General features: G+C 33.4%; 1 protein-coding gene across 1 annotated transcript in view; it reads left to right on the plus strand.

The window, feature by feature from the left end:
- Nucleotides 1–27,126, plus strand: part of AHI1 (Abelson helper integration site 1) — a 126,728-nt gene that overhangs the window by 60,954 nt on the left and 38,648 nt on the right. Inside the window, exons 15-19 of the mRNA XM_023513539.1 lie at nucleotides 221–339; nucleotides 2,769–2,899; nucleotides 4,688–4,828; nucleotides 13,028–13,224; nucleotides 21,884–21,910. Of these exons, the coding sequence (XP_023369307.1) occupies nucleotides 221–339; nucleotides 2,769–2,899; nucleotides 4,688–4,828; nucleotides 13,028–13,224; nucleotides 21,884–21,910 (615 nt within the window). The remainder of the gene's footprint in view (nucleotides 1–220; nucleotides 340–2,768; nucleotides 2,900–4,687; nucleotides 4,829–13,027; nucleotides 13,225–21,883; nucleotides 21,911–27,126) is intronic.

The raw sequence follows: 27,126 nt of genomic DNA on the forward strand, positions 1-27,126 counted from the left end.
AAAAAAAAAAAAAAAAAAAAAAATATAAAAAGACAATTTGCTAACCTTATTTTCTACCCTTAACTGAAGTTAGTGGGGGCCCTTTTGCTAACAGTTAGGAAGTCTCCTATGTGGCAGGATTGGAAATAACATTTTAAAATTAATTTTATACTCATATAATAAACTTAACGTTAGAAAAACTGTAGAGTAGTAATATTTTAGGATTTTTTTATCATTTCAGGAAATTAAAGAAACTGAGTTCAAGGGGGTCCCAATAAGTTATCTGGAGGTTCATCCCAATGGAAAACGTTTGTTAATCCATACCAAAGACAGCACTTTGAGAATTATGGATCTCCGGATGTAAGTATAATTCAGTATTGACAGGATAAATACCCACAGAATAACTAATCAATCAAATTGTATGTATAAAATGCAGCAGTGGTTCTCAACTAGGCAATTTCTCCCCCCTTTGGGGACATCTGAAAATATCTGGAGACATTTTTGATGTTGCTTCTGACATCTGATGGGCAAAGATCAAAGATACTGCTAAGCATCCTCCAACTCATAAGGACAACTCCCAAGACAAAGAATTGTCTGGCTCAAAACATGAATAGTTCTGATGCTGAAATGTAATCAATTGCTTTTATTTTCACAATTAAAAAAAGAAACTTCTATTTTCAACAGTAATATTGATTTATAATGACATTATCTGTATGATACTGGTATAGCATAGTATAATATCATAACTGAAGGAAAGAGGTTTTGATTAATACATCCTTATTTTTCTTATTTGTTTTTAGTTAGAAATAAAGGCAAGTGTGGAGAAGTATCCTTAATGTAAAAGGCAGATGCAGAGTTCTGGGAAAGCTATCATAGATTTCTAGTGCACTTTTTTTTTTGATGTTAGAGTTTCTATAAAACGAATGAGAGAAAACGGTTTTATTAGATTTTCCTATTATATTTAGAAAGGCAAATGTAGTGATCTATATTAACTTAATTCTGTATCTTTTAAGGATTGACCATTAAGCCCTTTAATATTTATGTAAAACAATTCAAGACACTGGCATGAGTGTTGTTGTAGAATGAGAAGCAGAATTAGGCTACCAGTTTATCATCTAGTTGTATGCCTTTAAAATAAAACAAAAAATGTTTAATTAAGCTAAAATGTAAGATCTTGTATTATTGGAAGTTGCTTTTTCTTTTCTGTGTATGTGTAATCCATGCCATGCCTGGCAGATAGCAAATACTCAACATGTATTTTTTAATGAATATAAAGTTATAATAAAAGGATTATATTTTTCATGGCAACTAGACACCAGACAGCTATTAGATAATCTTCTGTTAAAGTCTCTATTGAGAGATTGGCATTTGAGCTCAAACTTGAAGGATGGGTAGAATTTAGACAAGATAGAATGTAAAACATGAAATAAAGTTTAGAAGTGGGATAATACATGTTGAAGGCAGAGTGGATTGGCATGGGCATAGGTTTCTTGGCATGGAAAACAGATACAGAATTTTTTTAGAAATAGAAATCAAGACCAGATTAGAAGGGCAAACTAAGGAGTTTTGTTACTCTGTTTTTAAGCAGTAGAACATGTAGCTTAAGAACATGCTTGAGCTCTACGTACAGACTGCCTAGAGTCAAACACTGCCTTTTAACCCTTACCAGCTGATTAACCTCTCTGTGCCTTTCCTCATCTGTCAAATGGGAGAAATAAATGTTCCATACTCAGGGTTCTGTGGTAGAATAAACAAGTTAATGCGTCTAAATGCTTAGAACAGTAAAGCCCATAGCAAAGACTCCAGAAACGTTTGACTCAGTAGCCCCAGATTTGAGAATTTATCTTAATAAAATAATTGTAAAACAATGCAATATATATACTACTTTGTGTGTATATATATTATTATATTATATATATATACATTATATAACATACATATTATATAATGTATATATGTGTGTGTGTGTATATATAATATAAGATTGTTCATAGAAATTATGTTCATGGTAGAAGAAAGCTGGAAACACCCTAAATGTCATCCAACAATAGAAAATTTCCTAAGATCTATTTCTACAATGATACAATATGGGCCCATTAAAATAATTATGTATAATCTATATTTTCTGATACAGAGATCCATTATTTATGATTTATGTTGAGTAAAAGAAAAAATATTACAGAGCATCATATCCAATGTCCTCTGTAAACCAGGGATGATAATAGAATCTACCTGGTACATAGTAAGTACTGAAACAGTGTTACCGTTATTTATATATGGAACAGTCTAAAAGACTATGCACTATATTTAATAGATGATTTAATCTTATATCTTATCTAATATTTCTTCAGGAATCAAGTATTCCTTCTGTGATTTTAAAACTTAATCAGGTGGAGAAAACATAAGAGCATGAAAATTCTACTCATTTTTTTTTTTAAGTAACCAATTTAAATGCTGCTTCCATAAAGTAGTCTCTCTTCATAGCTAGAATTAATGTCTCTTCTACAAGTCTACGAGGTACTGGTTCTGTTACTCTTCTGTGTATTTTCTATATCTACTTTCTGTTTTACGTTGATACATTTTTTCTCTTTCCTGCTTAATTGTAAACTCTTTGGGATGTGGGACTAGCTCTTCTTTATTCTGTCTCCATTGTAAAATGTCTCCCATAGGAAAGATTCTCAAAAATTATTTGTTGAATGGAAGTTAAATTAAAAGAAAAAGTTTTCTACCACCAGTCGTTTAAATTGTTAAGCCAAGTTATATTTGTAAAATCTTTTTTTTGTTTATAGATTAGCAGCAAGGAAGTTTGTAGGTGCAGCAAATTATCGGGAGAAGATTCATAGTACTTTGACACCATGTGGGACTTTTCTCTTTGCTGGAAGTGAGGATGGCATAGTGTATGTTTGGAATCCAGAAACAGGTAAATGTTGAACTTCAAAAATCTTTGGGGAGAAAAGGAGTTTGAAGAATTGTGAAAACCCTCCTATTTTATGGAATAATTTTCAAGGAAATTCTGATTTCAGGGTTTCAATTATATTTTTTAAGATTAGAAAGCTTTTAATGGAACTCAGCGGCAGTCTAAACTTACATTAAAATTTGTTCTTTCTTGGGTTGGCGCCTGTGGCTCAGAGGGGTAGGGCACCAACCCCATAGGCCAGAGGTGGCGGGTTCAAACCCAGCCCTGGCCAAAAACTGCAAAAAAAAAAAATTTTGTTCTTTCTTGTAGTAGTGTCATGGATTTAGAATTTCACTTTATAATTGAAGATTTATTCTTTCTTTGCCTATAATGAGATATTGCTGAATTTAGGTACTTATTGAAGACTAAAACTAAATACAGATGTTTAAGCTAAATTTGGAGTGCAGCTAGGTAAACAAATGATTAAACATCTATAATATATTTTCATTAGTAACAAAAACATAGCTGTGAAAATTTTTGGTGTCTGAAACTTAAATAGCAGTTTACATAAATTACAGACAATTCAAGTTTTTTTCTAATAAAACAAACTGTGACAAGTAACTTGTTACCTTACTTTCAAAAGAAAAGCTGAAACTACATGAACTTTTTTTAATAATTGAGAGAATTTTATAAAATTTACTTTAAAATTTCTTTAATGAATATTATTTGATTTTGCTTTGTTTATTCTCTGTACTTTCTTTTAGGTGTTTTGACTAGTCAACTAACTTAAGGGGTTTATTTTTTTTTTCTTGTACCATGTTTTGATACTTATGTATCAATTTAACCTGTTCTTCTAGATTCCTTGCTCTTTAGTTTCTTCTGAATGGTTTTTTTTTTGCTGGGTTCCACAGATATCTACAAGAGGGATCTTTTAGCCATAATCATAGGTTATCTTTTGAGTAGTTGGTACCTCAAACAACCTCTGGGGGAAAAGAAATAAAAAAGTTAATCCCTCACCACTATCACCAAACTGGAGAGTTTCTTCAGTTTTAGAGTCTTGTAATTCCTCCACTAGTTCTGCCCAGAGTTTTTGTTAGCTGAAGTTTGTTCAGCTGCATCAGATCTCAGACTTTGGTGGTGGACTTTGGTGGCCCTCCAGACCCCCACATGCAGCCCCTGGATTGAATCCAAATTTTATACAGCAAACCCTTTTAATAATAGTGAATTTAGGTAAATGTAGAGAAATATCCTTCAGGCAAAAGACTTCTGGCATACTTTGTATTTTATGCTTTATAAACCTCATTAAAGAGGTTGGATTAAGGAAGGAGAAAAAGGAGGGCCAACAGAATGTGGAATAATGATAATATTTAATGTAATGGTACTTAAACATTTATTAGTATTTGAAGTTTTGGCTCAGCACCTGTGGCTCAAGTGGCTAAGGCACCAGCCACATACACCTAAGGTGGTGGGTTTGAATCCAGCTTGGGCCCGCCAAAGAACAATGATGGCTGCAACCAAAAAATAGCCGGGCATTGTGGCGGGCTCCTATGGTCCCAGCTACTTGGGAGGCTGAGGCAGGAAACTCGCTTGAGCCCAGGAGTTGGAGGTTGCTGTGAGCTGTGATGGCATGGCACTCTACCCAAGGGGGACAGCTTGAGGCTCTGTCTCAAAAAAAGTATTTGAGATTTTCTTGTAAATAATATATGAACTTTATTGTCACTATATATATTTTCTAGTAAGTTACAGAATAATCTTGTAATGAGAAATGTCTAATGATACAATACAGATTATTGAATTTCTTTTTTTATTTAGGAGAACAAGTAGCCATGTATTCTGACCTGCCATTTAAGTCACCCGTCCGAGACATTTCTTATCATCCATTTGAAAATATGGTTGCATTTTGTGCATTTGGGCAGAATGAACCAATTCTTCTGTATATTTATGATTTTCATGGTAAGTACACACTGCTTGATAATAAAGAGTATTTAGAATAACTTTTATGTTTAGGAATCATATAAACTCTGTGAAATCTCTTTTTTTTATATTAACAAAGCTCTCTTAAATATACTTTAAGAGCCAAACAGATTAAATAGATTGTATTATATATACATGCTATAACATTTTATTTTTCTGCATAATTAGGTATAGAATTATAGATGTTAGCACACCTTCTTTATAAATCAACTTAAATAAATAAAATTAATCTAAACATTATTGAGGAATCTGTTAACTAAATTTAAAAGGCAAAGAACACTTAGGAAATATGAATCTTCAGTGTTTTCCCTTAGATATCAAGTTAATTTTTATTCCATGTTTTTATTCTTATGAAACTATATAGTTTTGGTAAGTTATATTTCTGAGAGTTTAACATAAAAAATAGGCCAAAAAAGAAAAAAATCAAGTGTCAGCAAAAACAAGATCTGTAATTAGAATCCAATATCTTTTTCAGGTCTAAAATTATATAATCCTATGATTCTGAGACATAATAAGGAAATAAAAACTTTGGATACATTTCTCAAGAATAATATGGAATTCTAAGAATTACCTGATTTATGATATTTCTCATATATTTCATTAATTTCTATCTTGAAATTAGGATTTTGTTGTTTAGCATTATAATGGTGCTATCACTCTCAAAATTACAATTCCATTTTCATATGTCAATTCTTAAACAAAAATAAAAGTTCTCTATTTCTTAGATTTGTTTAGAATATTTTGTGTTATTCATTGGTTTTGATAAGTTAGAATGTCTTACATATAGTTATACAGATATCATAAATGCATAAATATAAAAATGCTTATGTAGGTTAATATTGATGAAGAACTATTTGGGCAAAGTATTTTAAATTCATGAAATATGGAAAATTAAGTTTATTATGTATAAATGCTATGACATTTAATGCTATTAAATTTCTTAATGGTTAAGTGTCAAGTTATTAGATAATTGAGATATGTTATAAACCTCAAGTTCCTCTCTTATTATGGATTATATTATACCTTTCTAGGTGAATTACACTAGAAAACAAGGCATAAAATCAAGATATGTCTTATTTTACGATAGAACTTTACAGAGAAGAAATAATTTCTGCAACACATATTCAAATTTATAGAGGACTATTAGTAATCGTGTAATTGTTAAGCAACATAGTACTATTTACTTTTATAAGCAAATGTTAGCAAAATTAAACACTGCTTGATTATAGGCAAAGATAAAGGGATTTTCAGATCATCCATTGTCCAGATTCTATTCTCTAGTTCTCTCATGTATCCTGAAACAATTCTTTCTTTATACCCACTCTTAAGTTTTCACATAAACCAAGATAGTTATATGTAAGTATATTTGAGATTATTATACAGGAAATAAGCAGCACAGTTATTTCCTCAGACTCTTAAGAGGTTTCACAATAGTCTTCATTCAATTTCTAATTTGCTTTTGACACTTTTTGAAATTTTCACTACAGATACAAATTAAAGTTTTACTCTGTCTTATTTCTTCAGGGTTTTTTTTTTTAATGGAAAATTTTATCTTTAGATTAGCCCATGAAAGTTAGGTTTGCCAATTTGGTGTTTAGGCAACAGGCATAGAAGTCCATTTTGGAAGCATAGTAGAAAGAGCAAAGTGTTTGGGGAGTACAAAAACATGGTTTTAGGCCCCAGTTTGTTACTTTAGTGACTATGTGCAAGCTTCTTGCCTTCCTGAAGACTATTTTCTCATCTAGTGAAAGGTACTATGGTACTAGAAGGTACCCATCCTACCTAAGAGAGATGTTTTTGAGGATACTATAAGGCAGTGATTGTGAAAATGCTATGTAAATTGTAAGCATTGTATTAAACAAAAAATGAATTGTGGTGTTGTCATGCTCATTACCAGTATACACATGACTTTATAAGAATGTATGTTTTATTGTAATATGCTGATAAGCATCTCTAAGTGGAATGGAATTGTAAAAAGCTTTTATTTGTTAAAATGAGTACAGTTCTGGGTCAATTTATTAGAAAATAAGTACATAAAGTTAAGAACATAATGTTATATTCCCACTATTTTAATGAGGAGGAAGAATTCCATGAGCATTTTAGAAATTAAAATATGCAAATAATAGCCACATGAAATTAAAATTATTCTGAGCAGTGTTTTAAGAGCACAGTTTTTTTTTTTTATTAAATCATAAACACATAGATCATGTATACATTAATGCATTTATGGGGTACAATGTGCTGATTTCATATATTTAGGAATACTTACATCACACTTAACATGAGGTTAATATATACCTCATCTCATTTACTTAATTATTGTGTTAAGACATTTATATTCTATACTAATAGATCTGTCATGTACCCTTGCATTATGCACCATAGGTGTGATCCCACCATTCACCCTCCCTCAATCTGACCTCCGCCTACCCCATCCATCCCACCCTCCTCCTTCATCTTGGGCCATAGTTGTGATCTATTCTTCATATGAAAGTGTGAGTGATGTAAATTGGTTTCATAATAGTACTGAGTACATTGGATATTTTTTCTTCCATTTTTGAGGTACTTTACTAAGTAGGATATGTTCCAGCTCCATCCATGTAAATGTAAAAGAGGTAAAGTCTCCATCTTTTTTAAAGACAAATGAAAATTTAAAATGTTTCAACACATTTTCCTAACTCTTTGTTGCCTATTTTTAAAAAGAGGAAGCTCAGGAAGAAGTTGAGTAATTTCAAGCCATCCAAGATTTAGCAGAATTCTTGTGAATGGTGTAGATCTCTAAGAAAATGAAAAGTTGTTATAGACTCTAAATATTATACTAATTAAATATAAGCCAGAATCATCAAGTCTAATAGTCTTTAAATTTTTCATTGAAAATTATAATGTTTATTACTGTGCTATGATAGTTTTGTCTTTTATTTTCTAGCACAGGAATGTTTAGCTCAAACTCCTTTGTCTGAAAATAAAGTTTACATGTGGTTTTGTATAAATTTTTAATGGTTTAAAATTGAAAATATGCAGAACAGTTAAGTGCTTTTTAAGTAGTATTCAGAGCTTCTGATAATTTTCAAGGAAAATGGAGCAAGAATTTTTTTACGTAAGTTAAATAAGCTGTGGATGAGACCACAGTGGTAGCTAAATGTATCATCCATCTTTCAGTTCTAGCAAAATCTGTGAAGAGACAGCAAGCATCTTTCCCTGTTAAGCATATGTTCAGGTTGTGGTCTTTTGGGTCTTTCATTCTACTGACTTTTTGCTTTTTTTGGTAAGAAATATGATTTTTACTTTCAGAAGGCAGTTTTATTTGTCTGATGTTGAAAGGTTTTTAATCATCTAGTAATACAAAATTTAGTCACAGAGTACCACAAATAATGTACTTTTAGGATTCCCATAATAACAGAGTGTACTAGTCAGAGAAACGGATTCTACTGAATTAAATTTGTGAAGCTAGACTTTAGCACGTAATGTTTGGTTATTAATCAATATTTTTATGCTCAGTCTCTAGGATACTGATCTACAGTTAATAATAATTATTGCTAATACATAGCACTTTCTATATTCCTGGTACTTTATAAAGCACTTTACATATATTTAAGTTTTCACAGTAATCTTGTGACATAGGGGCTATTATTAACCCCATTTTATAGGATCCAGGGCTTAAATAAATACAGTCTGGTCTTAGCATCCAAGCTCTTATTTGCTACACTAAATTGCCTCTTCAGCAGATCTCTTGAAATACTAGCTTTTGAATATGTGATAGTCAAACCTTTTTTTTTCCTACAGTATCATTTTTCCATGCTTGTCTTGTGGAGTGTGTGCTTTCTCTGTATTTTCTATACTTTATAGGAAGCAGAATTTGAGGCTTGTTCATCTTTTTCTTACCAGTACCTAGCCCAAATAAGTATTTTAATTAAGATCAAGTCTAATTTGGGAAGGTCACAGCATTAACTAATAGGTAATGAGCCTAATTTTTCACTAGGTGGCATTGTCTCCTCTGAGCCAATATTAACTCATGAGTCAGAGAGTCTTGGGCAAGACAAATCTTTATTGAGCACCTATTATGTGCCAAGTTGAACTAGGCTATGAAACCTAGGAATTGGACTCATATTACCATGCTTTATTTCTACCACTGACATGATTTTATCGTTATCATTAGTTAGTAAATTTAGAGCTAACAGCAATGGTAGTAGTAACTAGTAGGTAGTAGGTAACATTTATTAATCATTTACTATGTGTTTGCCACTCTTATGAGCATTTTACGTATATTATCTCATAAAATCCTCCTAAAACTCGTTGAGTTGGCTACCGTTTTTATCCTCACTTTACAGATAATGAAACTGAGGTACAGAGAAAATTAAGTAATTTTCCCGAAGTAATACAGTTGATGGTAAAGCCACCATTTGATTCCAGGCTACGTGACTTCAGAGCTCACATTCGTAATACATTGTCACAGCTACTTACTTAGACTTTGCATTTCCTGTTTTATGGCATAAGTGAAATTAAGAAGGCAGCTAAATATTCCTATAGTAAAATGTGTTGTTTTCAATTTCAGCATTTAAGAGAATCCCTTAAGAAAGGAAGTTTGCTTATGTATTATTATTAAGTTGTAACAGAATTGTTGAATATGGTAGACATTTTCCGATCAGGTGGCTTTGAGACTTGAATATGCTGCACATTCTCATACAGCTTTTGAATAGTTTGATTAGTAATACTTCTAAGTTCTACTTATCAATTACAATATATCCAGGGATTAGAGAATTACTGATAGGCCCTGAAACATACACAGGCTATCAGAATTGAAGTGTTCCCCTTAACTTCTTAGATCCATCCACTGGTCTGGTCTCTTAAGATGAGCTGATGCAGGTGGGCGGTGCCTGTAGCTCAAGGAGTAAGGCACTGGTCCCATGTGCCAGTAGCAGGCAGGTTCAGACCTGGCCCCAGGCCAAAAACTGCAAAAAAAAAAAAAAAAAAAAAAAATAATATTAACTGAAGCAGGAATGAGTCAGGCCAGGTAAAATACAACTTAAAAAACATTTTATTGTTTGATAATACAGTAGAACCTCCATAGTTGATCACTTCTCTACATTGACCACCCTTGACTTGACCTAATTTTCATAGACTGGACATGCACCACATGTACATATCAGTTCAGTAGGTCTAGTTCTTTATGTTGACCAGTTGTTACAGTCTCTTGAGTGGTCAACTTAAAGAGTTTGTTCTGTAAATACTAAAGCAAAAGATACATATATTCTGTGATCTAGTATGTGATCTAGTATTCTGTGATCTATAAATGTCCTTCCAGGTTTATAACTTATATAAATGCATCTATCACCAAAAGTTGTGTTCATTATAGCATTATTTGTATTAGCCTGAAATTGGAAAGAACTGAAATTTCCATCAAGGAGCATGAATAAATAAATTGTATTTGATCGACTAACCAAAAAAATTATGGCCTTGAGTGTTCACTGCAAATACTAGAGAAAGAGGAGGCTGCTGGGACACTAGAAATGTAGAACTACCATCTTATGGGAATTATTATAATTGGAAAAATAATAGTTTATAAATAAAGGAATTGAGTATGTAGTAAGATGACCATATGTGGCAACAGGGCTATACATAATAATAAATCTTGAACACAGGAGTTAAAAGTTGAACCAAAGGGAAATCTTATGCTAAAATAGTGTATGAGAAAGAAAAAATAAAATAAAATAGTATATGAGAAAGAGTATGTTGCAATTTTAGTTGTACGTTATTATAAAATTAGTAACATAAGTACACATAGATTTTAATAATAGCAAACTTTGTATTTGCTTCAAATGCAAAGGACAGTGGATTAAAATATTTTACTTCCTCCATTCTTTATTATATAAAGATAATAATCTCCTGACAAACCACATTATTTTTTATAATTGTTTAAGTCAGGAACATACACAAAAGCACTGAGCTTATTTTAAGAATTTTTTATTCTGTAAAGTTTAGAATCACAAATTATAGCCTATTAAATATAAATCTTGTGCCAATTTTTGAAGTTAGCTTATTTGTTTTCTAATTATTGAGTTATAGGAATTTCTCCAAAAATAACCTGCTGGAATTTTGAGTGAGATTACATTGAACCTATAGATCATTTGAGTGGGATTGCCCTAAATATAAAGAATTGGCATTTTACTAATATTGAGTATTCTAATCCATGAACATAGTATCTTTCTTAGGTATTTCTTTAGTTTATTTTGAAATGCTTTCAGTTTTCAGTGTATAAGTCTTTTATATCTTTTATCAGATTTTTTACCAAAGTGTACATATTATTATGCCAGAGTAAATGGTATTTATGTTTTTAATTTTGATTTCTGATTCTTTATTACTTATATTGAGACATAGAGATGATTTTTGTATGTTAATTTCATATTCTGCAACCTTGCTAAAGTTGATTCTAGTGACTTTAAAAAATTTTTTTCATTTAGATTTTATACATAAATGTGAGGCCAGGACCTGAGAATATCTTCTTAAATTTTTTCCCCTCCATGTTTTACTTGCTTTACTCTGGTATAGCTTGGCATAGACAATCATATTTGCCAAAAAAAGGACAGCTTTCTTTTATACATTTGGTCTATTTTTTGGTAGTTTCAAGTGGGAAGGTATATCTGGTCCCTTTTATTCCATTTTGCTCAGAGATGGAAGGACCCTATTACCTGTCATTTATGTTAATTTTTATTGTGGCAGGCTTTTTTATTTCAGCAAAATGTTAAAATGTTCATGTATCAAAATTTGTTCATTAGTTTATAAGAGTGTTGGTAATTTAACCTTTTCTGACTCATGTAATCCTTTGGTGGACGATCTGATAAAGGTATGGGGTCTACTTCTCAGAAACATTCTTACATACATACTCATATTTCTGTACATAACTTGAGTAATCTATAGCACTTCTGAAGGCTCATACATTGATTCCATGTTACAAATCCAATTTTTGAGTTTTTTCCTTTCATGTTATATTTGGAAAAACTTTCATTTTGAGATTACATAATTAAGGAAATATGTTTTTAAATGATTTTTTTCTCCTTTGTATATACAGACTAGCACTTAAAAAATTAAATTTATTTATTTCATTTATTTTAATGTTGAAATAATATAATGTATGTGAAAGCATTCTAAAAATCATAAACTGCAAGACAAGGGCTGTCTTATTCATCATTGTCATCATCATTATCAAACTTATCCATGCATGATCTATAATAAGGGAAAACAGAAAATATTGTAAATATAGTTGTCTCTTGGTATCCATGTTTCCTTTGGGGATACTAAAATCCATGGAGGCTCAAGTTTCTTATATAGAATGTCATATTATTTGTAAATAACTTAGGCACATCCTCCTGTATACTTATGTCTTCTTTAGATTTCTTATAATACCTAAAATGATATAAATGCTATATAAGTAGTTGTCATAATATATTTTTAATTTGTATTATTTTTAGTTGGTTTTTTTCCAAATACTTTTCCTCTATGGTTGGTTGAATTCACAGATGCAGAACTCATGGATATGGAGGGCCAACTGTATTAATAGGAGAGTGTGTTAAAAAGATTATGTGCTTCATTAGATAAGATACTGTAAGACATATAACAATGGTAATTATATCATTGTAGAAATATGAAAAATGCATTTAAATTAATAAATGTTAAATTATATTTACATTATGATACCTTAAATAACACATACACATATGTATAAAGATTAAGAAGGGTATATAAATATGGAAATAGTTTTTTTTAGGCAGTTGGGCTTGAGAATAATTATTTTTATTATTTTAGCAGTTCCCTTAATTCTGTTGTATTGTGCCTTTGATTTTTTTTATATTATACTTTCTATATTATATATATAGAAATATGTATAATATATATATATTTATTTATTTAAAATAAAGCTCCTGTCCCAATTTGCCTGACCTTTAAGGCCCAATTAGAATGTTGTCTGACATTAAATTATCTATGAAATCATTATATATCCTTATGATTTTATACTATCTAATAATTTTCCATTTGCTAGTCACATTGTCTTATAATTACCCAGTATTTAAAATGTGTTATGCAGTTTCTGATTATTTATTGAATGCTATGATTTCATGACTCAGTAATTTGATTAAACTTTCACTGTAATGATTTGAACTAATTATGGATTCCTTTTTTCAGTAGCCCAGCAAGAGGCTGAAATGTTCAAACGCTACAATGGAACATTTCCATTACCTGGAATACACCAAAGTCAAGATGCCCTATGCACCTGTCCTAAGCTGCCCCATCAAGGCTCTTTTCAGATTGATGAATTCATCCACACTGAAAATTCTTCAACAAAAATGCAGCTAGTGAAACAGAGACTGGAAACTGTCACAGTATGTTTAATTATATACTATGCAGTTGAAATTTTAAAATCATTTCTATTTTATATTATCATTCCAATAAATATTAATTTAATGAAATAAGTTAATTACTTAAAACTAGGCTCTCTTATAGTTCCTTTCAAATACTTGTTCCGAAATCATTAATTGCAATAGACCGGATTTAGTATAATCCATCATGCTATCCTGACATAGTAAAGAATCCTCTGTAAAGAATAGGCCAGGAAGGACCCTGACCCAAAAGACCACAACTAGGACTTACGACATGGATATCTCTTCATCTCCTAGGAAAGGAAGAGAAACTATGGTCCTCTTTCCCACTAGGACCTCTGAGACATGTATTTAGCAGATTTAAACTTTAACCTTAGGAGTTTTCAGAGCCAAGCAACAGGACCGCTTCTTGTAAAGACAGATAATATTCAAACAAGTAATTCCTACTCAGGGATTCAAAATCCTGTAACATCTTACCTAAACCCACATTTCCTTCAGTGATTCTTAAACTTCAGTGTGCATCAGAATCACCTGGCAGATTTATTAAAGCACAGATTGCCAGGCTGTTTGTGATTTTGTAGGTGTTTGTGATTCTGTAGGTCTGGGTTGGTATTGTGATTTTACATTTCTACAAGATCCCAGATGCTGGTGGTGCTGCTGATTGGAGAACCACACTCTGAGAACAACTGGCCTAGTTCACAGTCCCCAGCACTTAGTAAGAACTTAATAAATATATGTTTCATACCCTCATCTAAACTGTAAGCTCCTTGAGGGCAGTTCTAATATTGTCATCTTTTACTGGTGAGTGAGCTAAGGAAAAACTGAATTATTAAACTCACCTTTACCCAAAAACCATTTTTTACTTTGTCTCTGGCCATTCTTTTGCTATCTTCATTTCAGGGAGATCAATCTTCCCCTTCAAATTATAGCTTTCCCATTAACTTATTTTTCTAATTCTTGACCTTCTCGGTTTCCTGTTCTCTAATTGGCATTGTTTTTCCTGCTACCATATATCTGTGTACTGGCCTCTTCATATAGCAAAAAAATACTCCAGCCCTGCACACTTGTATTCTTCTTTTGTAGCAAGTGTTGACCAGGTATAGATTGGCCTTGTAGGTTGGGTTCCAATAGTTTGAACAAAGAAAACTTAGTTAACCTGAATATTTATTGATTTTCTACTACATTTAAGATACTCCAAGGGACACAAAAATATTTAGCCCTTGACCTCACTTGCAAGCAAATATTCAAATAATGAAGAATATTTGTAATATTCTATAATGTAAGACAGAGTCTTTTTTAAATACATTCCACCTGTATAATGTTCACATTGCCTCCTTTAATGTAGTAGCCATGTAAGACAGGCATGGCAGTGACTATTATGGTTGCTTTGTAGGCCAGGAAACTGTTTCCGTTCAAAAGGCAGACACAAAGTTTTATGGGTTTTACAAGTTGAAATAATATATGTATATTCTCTCTTGAAATGTTTCTAACTACATATAAGACAATAGGACATACAAAATACCGTGGTAGAATTTTACAAGTGTGAAAGAGAGCAAGAAATTATTAAAGTAGAAGAACCAGAAATAGAAAAGACATTCTCCTTATAGCCAAAAACACTGACATAGGGCCAGCCTAGTGGTTCACGCCTATAATCCTAGTACTCTGGGAGGCCAAGGCAGGTAGATCCCCTGAGCTCAGGAGTTTGAGACCAGCCTGAGCAAAGTGAGACCCCCATCTCTACTAAAAATAGAAAAAATTAGATAGGTTTGTTTGCACATGCCTATAGTCCCAACTACTTAGGAGGCTGAGGCAGAAGGATTGCTTAAGTCCAGGAGTTGGAGGTTGCAGTGAGCTATGATGATGCTACTGCACTCTAGCCTGGGTGATAGAATAAGACTTTGTCTCCAGAATTATAAAAAAAATAAAATAAATGTAGACAGAGCTACAGAAGATTGCACTTCAGAGCCATGTAATTGGAATGCCTCAGTCCACCAGATACAGGCTCAATTACAAGCTAATTACACATTACAGATGTGGGAAAGGGGAAAGTTGATACTTTAAAATATCAAGAGATATTTTATATCTTGATAAAATACCAAATTAGAGAACTAATTTCAAAAGCACTATTAAGAAATGCAGAGAAAACAGATGAAAACTACAGTAGAACCTCCATAGTTGATCACCTCACTACATTGACCACCTCCTTAAGTTGACCTAATTTTCAAAGACCGGTCATGCACCACATGTACATATCAGTACAGTAGGCCTAGTTCCTTTGGTTGACCAGTTTGTTGCAATTCTGTGGTTGGTCAACTTACAGAGAGGTTCTACTGTATACTTAAGGATGTAGCTGGAAGGTCCAACTGCTTATGCATAGATGTAGGAGCCAACATATCCAACTTTGTGACTCTGGATAAGTAAAATGTAATTTTCCTCATCGATAAAATGGGATTCTAATATTTCTTACCTTACAGGATTATTTAAATTTTGTGAGATTCTAAATGTAAATCTCTTTACAGGGTGTCTGATACATCATACCACTGATAAGTATTAGTTATTATTGTTGATAATAAGAGAAGAGATAAGTGTAAGAGATGGATAGTGCACGTGGTTGATCAGCATTGTTAAAGAAGAGACCAGAATGTGTGAAAGAGATAATAAAGATAAAATACAGAAGGCTTGCCTGTGCTGAAGTCCCAAATCTGTAAAACAATCTATTACCAGGCCAATCAATGAAAAGACAGCAATATCTTAGAAATATCCTAGTGAAATTGTTTTATTTTCAAAGACTGAAAAAAATTCCAGAGATATCTGCGTAGAAAAAATTATTATCTGCATAGGAATTAAGCTATCTTAGAACCTCTTCCCAAAAACCAAAGTGATAATGAAGCCAGTTCTTGTTTTACCACATCTTGAAACATGTTATAGAACTGAAGTAATACAGGCTCGGTGCCTGTGGCTCAAGTGGCTAAGGCACCGGCCATATACACCTAAGGTGGCAGATTCCAGCCTGGGCCCGCCAAACAATGATGGCTGCAACCAAAAATTAGCCAGGCGTTGTGGTGGGCACCTGTGGTCCCAGCTACTTCGGAGGCGGAGGCAGGAGATCACTTGAGCCTAGGAGTTGGAGGTTGCTGTGAGCTGTGATGCCACGGTACTCTACCCAGGGAAACAACTTGAGGTTCTGTCTCAAAAAAAAAAAAAAAAAGGAACTGAAGTAGTACAAACAGTATGATATTCATGTGAAGTTCATAAGGATGGAGAGATAAATCAGAGGAAAAGGGAAGAATTGTTCTTTGTATGGTGTTGGGAAAACTTATTAGCTATGAATTAACTGAAAAAGACATTCAATTTCCATCTACATTTTATGTCACCAGCCTAAATCAAATTCTATTTACTGAGGAATTAAGTATGATATAAAATTCTTTTTAAAAACCAGGGAAATGGGAGGTGCCTGTGGCTCAGTGAGTAGGGCACCGGCCCCATATACCAATGGTGGCAGGTTCAAACCCAGCCCCGGCCAAACTGCAACAAAAAATAGCCAGGCATTGTGGTGGCGCCTGTAGTCCCAACTACTTGGGAGGCTGAGACAGAAGAATCGCCTAAGCCCAGGAGTTGGAGGTTGCTGGAGCAACTCTGCTGCACTCTACCGAGGGCGAAAAAGTGAGACTCTGTCTCTACAAAAAACAAAAAAAAGAACAGGGAAATATGTTGGCAAATATTTCTCAAATGGATAAAATATTTGCTAATCTTGAAAGCAATAGAAAATCCTTCCCCCAAGCTGATAGACTTATCAGCATAGAATTTTAAATTTTTCTGTTTAAAAAATGTATGTAATAGAATATGTATACACACATATATATAAATGCAACAGACACCAGTCAAGAAGGTGTTTACATAAAATGTATTAAAGAACAGCTTTCTTAGCCTGTAAAAAATTAAACAACATAGAAAAATAGTGAATCTTCAACAGAGAAATAGATAAAAGAGATAAGCTGTACTATCCTCCAAAAGTAGTCGATACAAATATATTTCATAAACATATTTTAAAAGTTCTATCTCTGTCAGGCAAGGTGGGTCAGGCCTATAATCCTGATTACCTGAGCTCAGGGGTTTGAGACTAGCCTGAGCAAAAGCAAGACCCAGTCTCTAAAAATAGACGGGCATCATGACTGGTGCCTGTAGTCCTATGTCCTCAGGAGGCTGAGGCTGGAGGATTGCTTCAGCCTAAGAGTTTGAGGCTTTATCACATATTACTGTGAGTTATGACACCATGACACTCTACTGAGGGTGATAAAGTGAGACTCTTTCTCAAAAATAATAAATAAATGAAGAAATAAAAGTTCTATTTCACTACTAAGAAATTGTCACATGATCCAGGTGTTGCCCATAAAACGGAAAAATAGATAAATGATGAGGAGGAGCATTTTTTTTAATGTGGCATTCTCTTGTGAAAATTGCTAAAAAATCTCTCTCAAAGATAAGTGGTAAAATGTGTAAAGAAGCCTAAGCATCCTTAAATACATCCTCTTTGATCATATTAGTCATGTTAATAGAATTAACCTTGAGTTCCTTGAAGACAGGAACAGAGCAGCCTTCCTTATTCATTGTTGTACTCTCACTTCTGGCATAGTGCCTGGCACTTAACAAATATTATCCTTTCCTTCCTCCCTTGATAGAAATCTTGACCAGTTTTAAACATAAAAGGAACTGCCCTGAGACAGCTTTAGTTCTGACCCTGCTCTCTTCCTCTCTCCTTCTCTTTCTTTAGAAAGTTAGGGACTTCAATGCAGCTTACACTCAGGTTACATTTAGCCTAAACTCAGAATATATGTTGGAAAATAGATTAAATTTTTTATATTTCTCATTATCATTTAAATTTTAGAATATATAACTATAAATACATTTATTACAGATAATTATTTCAGTGTTGTAGTTCTTTGTTTTAAGATCTTAATGTAATCAAAAATATATGATGTTTCAGATTTTAAAAGAAAATGAGAATAGATACATTGAGGTTTAAAGATGGAGAGAAAAATGTTTTTATGGGAAAAAAGTATTCTTTGTCTAAAATCTTACATGACAATATAACTTCATCTACAGATATAAGAACAATTCATTGATCTATAAAAATGAGTTTCTATAATCTGTTAAACTTTACAGTGTACAATTAAACATCCAGAATGTAGCATCCAGCAATCAGCTAAGTTTTGTGCTTTTTCTTTAATTTCACTTTATATATCTATCAACCTCAAATAAATGAAAGAAAGGAAGAACCAAAAAAGTAGATATAAAGGAAAAATAAAATCAGTAAAATATTTTTAGGTAATAAAATCAAAGGGAGAAATAAATTTATAATTTTATTAAATTTTTAATCATTACTTTTAGGTTTTACCAAATCTTTATTTTTAAAAATTATTTGCAAATATGCCTGCTTTAGGATTAAAGTAGATGGAGGCTGCCTTTGAAAATGAAAGTTTTGTCTATTTGCTATGGTTTTAAACAAAACCATTAATTTTCCTTTGATGTGAATTTTGCTAAATGTATTTTCTTTCAGAACAAATATAGTATGTATGGGAATAAAAACAAAATGTCATTTACTTGTGGCAGCTCCATCCTTTTTATATTTGGCAAGCATTTAGGTTGACTGGATTCCTACCTTTTCTTACTATTCCTTGTTCTGGTTTCTTGTCATTATATTTTAGAACATCCCAAATTCCTTTTTTTGATGTGTTGTAACTACAGTAGGGTTGGTTTTTTTTAATTATTTTTTTTTGAGACAGAGTCTTGCTCTGTCCTTCCCAGCTAAATTGCAGTGGCATTGTCATAGCTCACTACAACCTCAAAGTCTTGGGCTCAAGCAATCCTCCTGCCTCAGCCTCCCAAGTAGTTTGGACTAAGGCACATACGACTATGCCAGGCCAAGTTTTCTAATTTTTAGAGAGACTAGGTCTCTCTCTTGCTTGGGCTTGTCTTGAACTCTTGACCTCAAGCTGTTCTCCTGCTTCAGCCTCTGGGCTCAGGCATATTCCTGGCCTGAGGAATATTTTTCTAACAAATTATAGTATAAATTTAGGGTGTGATTTTTGTCTGTGTGTGTGAATTGCATAATAAATTGAGTTCATTAGGTATTCAGTAGGTGTATACTGAGTAAAGGATACAAAAACAGATAATTGTCTATCCTTGAGAGGATCACCATTTAGTCATAAGATAAATCATTTAATTGCTTCATAGTTAGCAGATTGGACTGCATGTTGCTGCTATAGCAATATGTAAAAAGCATTCTGCAAATCAGGTAAGACCTCACCAATGGACACTATCTTGAGAGCATTTTTACAACTCATTCCAAGTTTTGACATCCAGAAAACTAATCTTTGTCAATGCACCCAGAGTTGCTCATAATCTGGAATGCCCATTAAAAGTAATCAGTCCTATCAGTCAATTGATTTATAAACAAGATTCCAGTAAAAAACACCTTATAATGAAAGATAAACTTTTCCAGCTGCCTGAATACTCAAGACAACGCTCCCTTTCTAAAATTTAACCTGAAATTAAGGCTAATGATCACAGAATTAATAGCAGTAGGGATTCGATGTATTTGAAGAACATTTCATGCCACTTTTGAAAAAGGGTGATTCATTTTCTTTACCCTACAGGAGATGTCACCTTTTATTTTATTACTATTTGTCACAGCCCACTGCTACCACGGCTTGTCAGGTCCTGGGATTGGCCAGGTCTCGGGCTGGGCTTATCTAGGTTCCGGATGCCGACCGCTATGCTACCTTGCTCAGGAACAATTGCTTGTAGGTGCCCGAGGGCTATCTACTTTAGCAGAAGGTGGGGAGAGAGAGAGAGAGAGAGAAAGTGAGTCTTTGAGGGTAAAGCAGTCTTGGGATAGTTCTTGACAGTCTTTAGCAGAGCTTAGTAATCTTCAGCACAGAGACACCGTGCTGGCATTCTGCAAGCAGGAGAGGAGACAGAGTCAGAGTAAGCAGGTCCATGACAGAATGCACACACTCCTAGCTGCCTTCTCCTCCAGCCCAATATAAAAGGCTGATCGTGTGCCTCTCAATACCACAGGTGTAGAGACTGCCAATTCACTAATGCTCTCATCTCACAAGCTCTCTTATACTTGTTATGAGAGCTAAATCCCTCCCCATGCTCTTTTCACCAAAGTATTCCATTATTGAGCTACCGGTGTGACTTACAACTCTCAGTCCCCCTAGCCGTGAGCTATATGGGCTGCTACAGTTATTATTTTTTTTAAGACAGAGTGTCACTTAGTTGCCCTGGGGCTGTGTCATGGCTCACAGCAACCTCAACCTCTTGGGTTCAAGCTATTCTCTTTCCTCAGCCTCCCGAGTACTGGGACTACAGGCACCTGCCACAACACCCAGGTTTTTTTTTTTTTTTTTTTTTTAGAGACAGGGTAGTGGTGGGGGAGGTGGTCTCGCTCTTGTTCAGGCTGGTCTGGAACTCCTGATCTCAGGCAATCCACCTGTCTTGGACTTCCAAAGTACTATGATTACAGGCATGAGCCATTGTGCCCAGCCAGATTTCATGATAACTAACATCTGTTTAATTGTCAGTAATAATTAACATAATGTATTCCTGACACTGTGCTAAGTGCTTTACATTTTATATGTTTAATCCTCAAACCATCTTGTAGGGGTGAGTACTAGTATTATCCCCATTTTTTGGAAGAGGAACTTGAGGCTTACAGAGATCAAGCAACATACCCAAGATCACAGAGGTAGTAAGCATTGGAGCTGGGCTATGCTCCAAGTAGTTGGATTTCCAGTGTTCACCATTTCACTGTCTTTTAGTGATTGAATTACCAGTATCCTTTAGAAACTATATGTGTCTCTTAGAAATTTCTGGATAAAAAATTTATGTTTCTCTTTTTCAATTTTCTTCTTTCTAAAATCCATGTTGATTATTATCATATTTGTCTAGTTCTGTACTAGGCTGACTATATAGTCTGATAATCCTAATTGGACTTGAATACTTTTAATATCTCCTTAGCAGCCCATTTTCAAATTGTCCATTATACTATGAGTTTTTCTAGTTTCTCTTCGAAAACAATCTTTTCTTGGCCTTGTCCCTTAAATTGCAAGCAGTTCCTTTTTTCCTATTTATAGCTCCCTCAATGTTAGTCATATTCTTTACCATTCAGTAAATACTATTTACTATTAGATTTTATCAAATAGAAATAATTATGTATTATGGGAATAAGATTATTATGAGAATTAAATTTGGGGATATTGTTTATAGAGATAATTATATATTGCAGTTAACTCAGCTTGTGTCTTTTAGACCTATTAGTGTTCTAGTACAAATTTTAGTATTTACACTAAGATTACTGAGGAGACAGGTTTTTCTTAAGGTAGATATATATGAGTTCTCAGGAGTCTGTCCATGCCTTTTGTTTTGGCAAGTTAGATTTATCATGAACCTGTCATTAAGTCTCTTTCTTTAATTTATCCTCCTTCTAGCTCACTGGAAAAATACAGAGTAATAACTGCAGAATAATAGATTTAAAAAAACTCATCCAAACACTGATCTGGGCCATTAGAAATTTAACATTTGAACGTTTTGAAAGCAGTCAACAGTTTATATAAAGGAAATTATTAATGTCTTTATTGTACTGTATTTCTTCTAGGAGGTGATACGATCCTGTACTGCAAAAGTAAGTAGTTTTTATTACCAGGAAGATACATAACTTTAAAGCTGTAGTTTTCATTGCAATACACCAAAGAACTGCAATGCACCATTCATAGAGTTTAGAACCTTTACAGAAGTTTATCTGATGAAAACTTTCTTTGTTGGAGCTTGAATTTAACCTGAGAATTCAGTAAGGGTGAGCATTTAGCAAGTAGCTTCACATTTTAAAGATTTAAGAATACTAAATGAGTGGGATATACTTTCAGTAAGGAACCAGCAAGGTCATTTTATTGTCTGAGAAAAATCTTATTTGATAGTGAATGTTAAAGAGACACAAACCAATACAGTTCCAGTGGGTATATATGCCCTGTACATTGTATAAGCCTTGAAATGCATACAAGCTGCACATCAATGATATATTGTGCTGATAATGCTTTTCATCATTTATAAAAGTCTTTCATGTTTCTTTTCTCATTTAACTATACTGTACAACAGTCTTGGGGGACATATTAGGTATTCTTGTTATTCCAATTTTAGAAAGGAGACTGAAGTTTGTTGAGGGTAAGTGATTTGTCCACGGTCCCAAAGTTAGTCTAAAAATGGTAATATTAGAAGGATCTTGTATTATATAGTTTCAATTAAATTATATCCTGGTTGCTTGCAATAGCAGCTATTGGCTTTTACCATTCAGGTTATTTTATGTATAATACATAACTCAGTTGTTGAGAAGATGAAGAGTTGTAATGTCACCATGTGTTCATCCTTCCCTCTTCTTTTTTTCTGCCTATCCAAAAATTCAGTTGAATAATTAGACATCCATTCATTTATTAAATATAATTATACATCACAAAGTAATTAGAGGGAAATAATTAAAATGTTCAGAGACTGCTTCATTTAATGTCAATGCAGTGGAAAATTTTTTTTTAATTTGGTAAACACCTCTCCTACCATGTGACAGGCACTTGGGATGCTGGAGGCTATTGTCTCTTCCCTTATGGGGCATTTTTCAAATGAAACATGTCAGAAAATACTGGATTTACCCCATCACTGAACTGCCCATTATCAGTCAAAACCAATCACTTTTTTACCTAATTATCACAAGTTAACAGGATATGGAATATAGACAAGAGGAAGGAAGACAAGAGAAAAAAGAGAACAAACTACATTCTGACTGAGGCTGCAGATGTTCAGGAAACTTCTTCCTGATAGTAATGATTGGTGTATTGATTGTAACTCCAAGATTACCAAACCTTCTTAAGTATGCATAGTGTATAAAATAGTAAGCAAAAAAATTAAGAATTCAAAGCTATTTATCTTTATTGTAACAAATATACTGCCTACCTTTCTTTTGGAATGCTGTCTGAATGTCAGAATAGTAAAGTGTCTTGCACACATTTTGCAAGGCTTTATAGAGTGGCTAACTTATCTGGAAACTCGCCAAGGGTGAAGGATCTTGTCATTGATCTTTATATGTCTAATATTTAACAAAGGGAGAATTAATGTTCATTGAAAAAAATGATTATATATTTTAAAATTAATCAGGCTCTGGAAAGATTAACCTGACTAGTGTCTTCAGTTATTCTTTTTTAACACTCTTATTGAGCTATAATTCACATACTACATACAATATTTAACCCTTGTAAAGTATACAATTCTATTGGTTTTTACCATATTCATAGAATTTTGCAACCATCTCTACTATCTGATTTTAGAATTCTTTCATCACCCTGAATGAACCCCTTTGTCTCTCAGCAGTCATTCTGAATTCTTGCACACACATATGCCAAATCACGGCACATATCCCAAACTCCTGGGCACTACTAATATACTTTCTGTCTCTATAGATTTACCTATTCTAGACATTTCATCTAAATGGAATTATATAATATGTGATCATTGTAACTGGCTTTTTTCATTCAAAATAATGTTATGAAGATCTCCCATTTGTAACATGTATTAGTTCAGTTGACCCATCAACAATGTAGGGTGTATAGCCGGGCATTGTGGTGGGTGCCTGTGGTCCCAGCTACTCGGGAGGCTGAGGCAAGAGAATCACCTAAGCCTAAGAGCTGGAGATTGCTGTGAGCTGTGATGCCACAGCACTCTACCGAGGGCAATGAAGTGAGACTCTGTCTCTAAAAAAAAAAAAAAAAAAAGTAGGGTGTAGAAGTGCCAACCCCCATTGTGCAGTTGAAAATTTGTGTATAACATTTGACTCAGAACTTAACTACTAATAGTCTACTCTTGACTGAAAGCATGATAGTATAAGTAACATAATTTTATATGTTGTTTGTATAGTACACTATATCCTTACAATAAGTTAAGCTAGATAAAACAAAACATTATTAGGAAAATCATTAGGAAGCAAAAGTATATTTCCTTCATTAAGTGGAAGTGGATTGTCATAAAGGTCTTTACCTTTGTCTTCATGTCAAGTAGACTGAGGAGGAAGAGGAAGAAGGGGTTGGTCTTACTGTCTCAGGGTAGCAGAAAAAGTGGAGATGGAAGGGAAGGCAGGAGAGGCAGGTATGCTTGATGTTACTGTTCCTGAATAATATCTACCTGTAAGTGGACCTGTGCTGTCAAACCCATACTGTTCAAGAGTCAATTAGACAGCGGGCACAGTGGCTCATGCCTATAATCCTAGCACTGTTGGTGGCCAAGGTGGGAAGATCTCTTGAGCTCAGGAATTCAAGACCCGCCTGAGCTGAGACCCTGTCTCTACTAAGCATAGAAAAATTTGCTCAGCATTATAGTGGGCACCTGTATTCCCAGCTACTCAGGAGGTTGAGTCAAGAGAATTGGTTGTACCCTGGGAGTTTGAGGTTGTTGTGAGGTAGGCTAAGGCCATGACATTCCAGCCCTGAGACTCTTGACAAAAAAAAAAAAGGAAGGATGGCAAGGGAAGGGAAGGGAGTCAATTGTACTACTTTTTATTGCCAAATAATTTCATTGTATGGATGTTACATATTATTATCTGTTTATCCACTTAGGAATATTCAGATTGCTTTTACTTTTTTAGTTATTTAGAATAATACTGCTATGAATATTGCATTTATAAGTTTTGGGATAGATATACATTCTCATTTCTCTGGGGTGTGTATCTAGAAGCAGAATTGTTGGGTCATATGGTAAATTTATGTTTAACATTTTGAGAAATTGCCAAAATCTTTTCCAAAGTGGCTGTACCATTTTAGAGCCTACCAGCAATGTAGGATATTCTGCTTTCTTCTCATTCTCCCTAATACTTGTATTCTCTGTATTCTCTTTTTTATTATAACCATCCTAGCAGTGAAAAGGTGGATTTATCTTTGTGACTTTGATTTGTATTTTTCTTATGAGTAATGATGTGGAGCATTTTGGATATGCTATTTGTAGGTTTTTTTTGGAGTAGTATCTGTTCACATCTTTTGCCCATTTTTTTTAAATTAAAGTATTTTGGTTTTTTTATTATTTACTTTTAAGAGTTCTTATATTTTGGATATAAGTGTTTGATGAGAAAGATGACTGCAAATATTGTACCCTATCTTGTGGATTATCTTTTCACTTTCTTGATGTTGTACTTTGAAACAAAAAGTTTTTCATTTTTATGAAGTTTAGTTTATCTGTTTTTTCTTTTATTATTGTGCTTTTTGTGTTGTATATATAAAACCAACTAGCTAACTCTAGGTCACAAAGATTTATTCTCATATTTTGTCCCTAAGATTTTTATAATTTATAATTACACCGAGGTTTTTTATTATTTTGCATTAATTTTTGATATATACTATAATCTTACAAGTCCAGTTTCATTCTACATGCATTACATATGGCTATCCAATTGTCTTAGCACCACTTATTAAAAAAACTATCTTTTTACCCTTTGAATGGTTTTGGCACCCTTGTCAAGAGTCTTTAATCTTACCAATAGAATATATTTATGCAGTTTCCGTCTATTTTATCTAGTACAATAAATTTTCACCAGGTGCCTATTAAATAAGTTTTTTCTTTCCTAAATTCCAACCATTTATTTATATGGCTCATTTGGTTTTCCCATTAACATTCTTTAAAGAAATATTTGTTGAATGACTATCAACTGTTTTTCTAGGTACTTGGGACTATAGCAGTGAATAAGAACATCTTACTATAGAAAACAAATAATTTTTAAAAGGAAATAAATAAATAAGATCATTTCAGATAATAAGAGATATGAAGAAAATAAAATGGGCCCAAGGGACAAAGAATGACTGAAAGGGGAGACAGGTGTCTCTTAGAGAACACCTGTCAAGGAGCTAGTTGTGTCCCTCAAAAGTCCTAATCTAGGAATAAAACATCATGCTCAAAGACTAGAAAGAAGACCACTTCATTTCAGTAGCATTGTGAACAAGCAAGGGGAAACAATGTTTCGTGACAAGGCTGGAGAGCCAGGAGAGGAGTTCAGGAAGAGATTATGAGGGGCCTTTAGAAAGGCCTTAGTAAGGAACTAAGATGTTGCTTGAATTAGACAAATAAGCCTTGGGAGGTGTAAAGTGGAGGAGAATATGAGAGCGGACTTTATGGGAATAACAGAGAGCAGTTAGCATATTGTTCTAGTAGTCCAGGAAAAAGAGATGGTCGGCCTGGACCAGGATGGTAATAATGAAGATGCAGACAATGGAAAAATTTGGGATATATTTCAAAAGTAGATTCATAAGGACTTGGTAATATATTAAATGTGGTAGAAGTGAAGTGAAAGAGGAATTAGGAATAACTTCTATGTTTTGGGTTTCATCTGTTACACAGATGCCAGAGATTTTTTTTTTATTATTATTGTTTAGGATTCATTGAATGTACAAAGAATTAGGTTACACTGATTGCATTTCTTAGGTAAATTTCCTCTTATAATTGTGTCAGAGATGCTTTTTAATGAGATAAGGAATGCTAGAGTAAAGGAGCAAGTTTTAGAAGTGGAGTTCGGATATGAGGGTAGCTATGAAGTAGACCATTGGATTTAAGTCTTACACTTAGTGGGGTAGTCAGGGCTAAAGTCTTTTTTTTTTTTAAGCTGTCAAATTGGATGAGATCACCTCTATATTTAGAGTATAGCTAAATACCTAAGGCAGTAGTCCAGGAGAAGGCATGTCAGTGAAGCCTAGAGAAGAGTATTTCAAGAAAGAGATATTATAAACTGTCACACACTCCTGAGAAAATGAGTAAGATATGGGCAGACTTAGCCACTGTATTTGGCAAGATGATGAGTTTGTTTACCTTAAAGAAAGTTAT

The sequence above is a fragment of the Otolemur garnettii genome, unplaced genomic scaffold, assembly GCF_000181295.1.
Source record: "Otolemur garnettii isolate 467f Iridium unplaced genomic scaffold, OtoGar3 scaffold00042, whole genome shotgun sequence".
NCBI classification, from domain to species: Eukaryota; Metazoa; Chordata; class Mammalia; order Primates; family Galagidae; genus Otolemur; species Otolemur garnettii.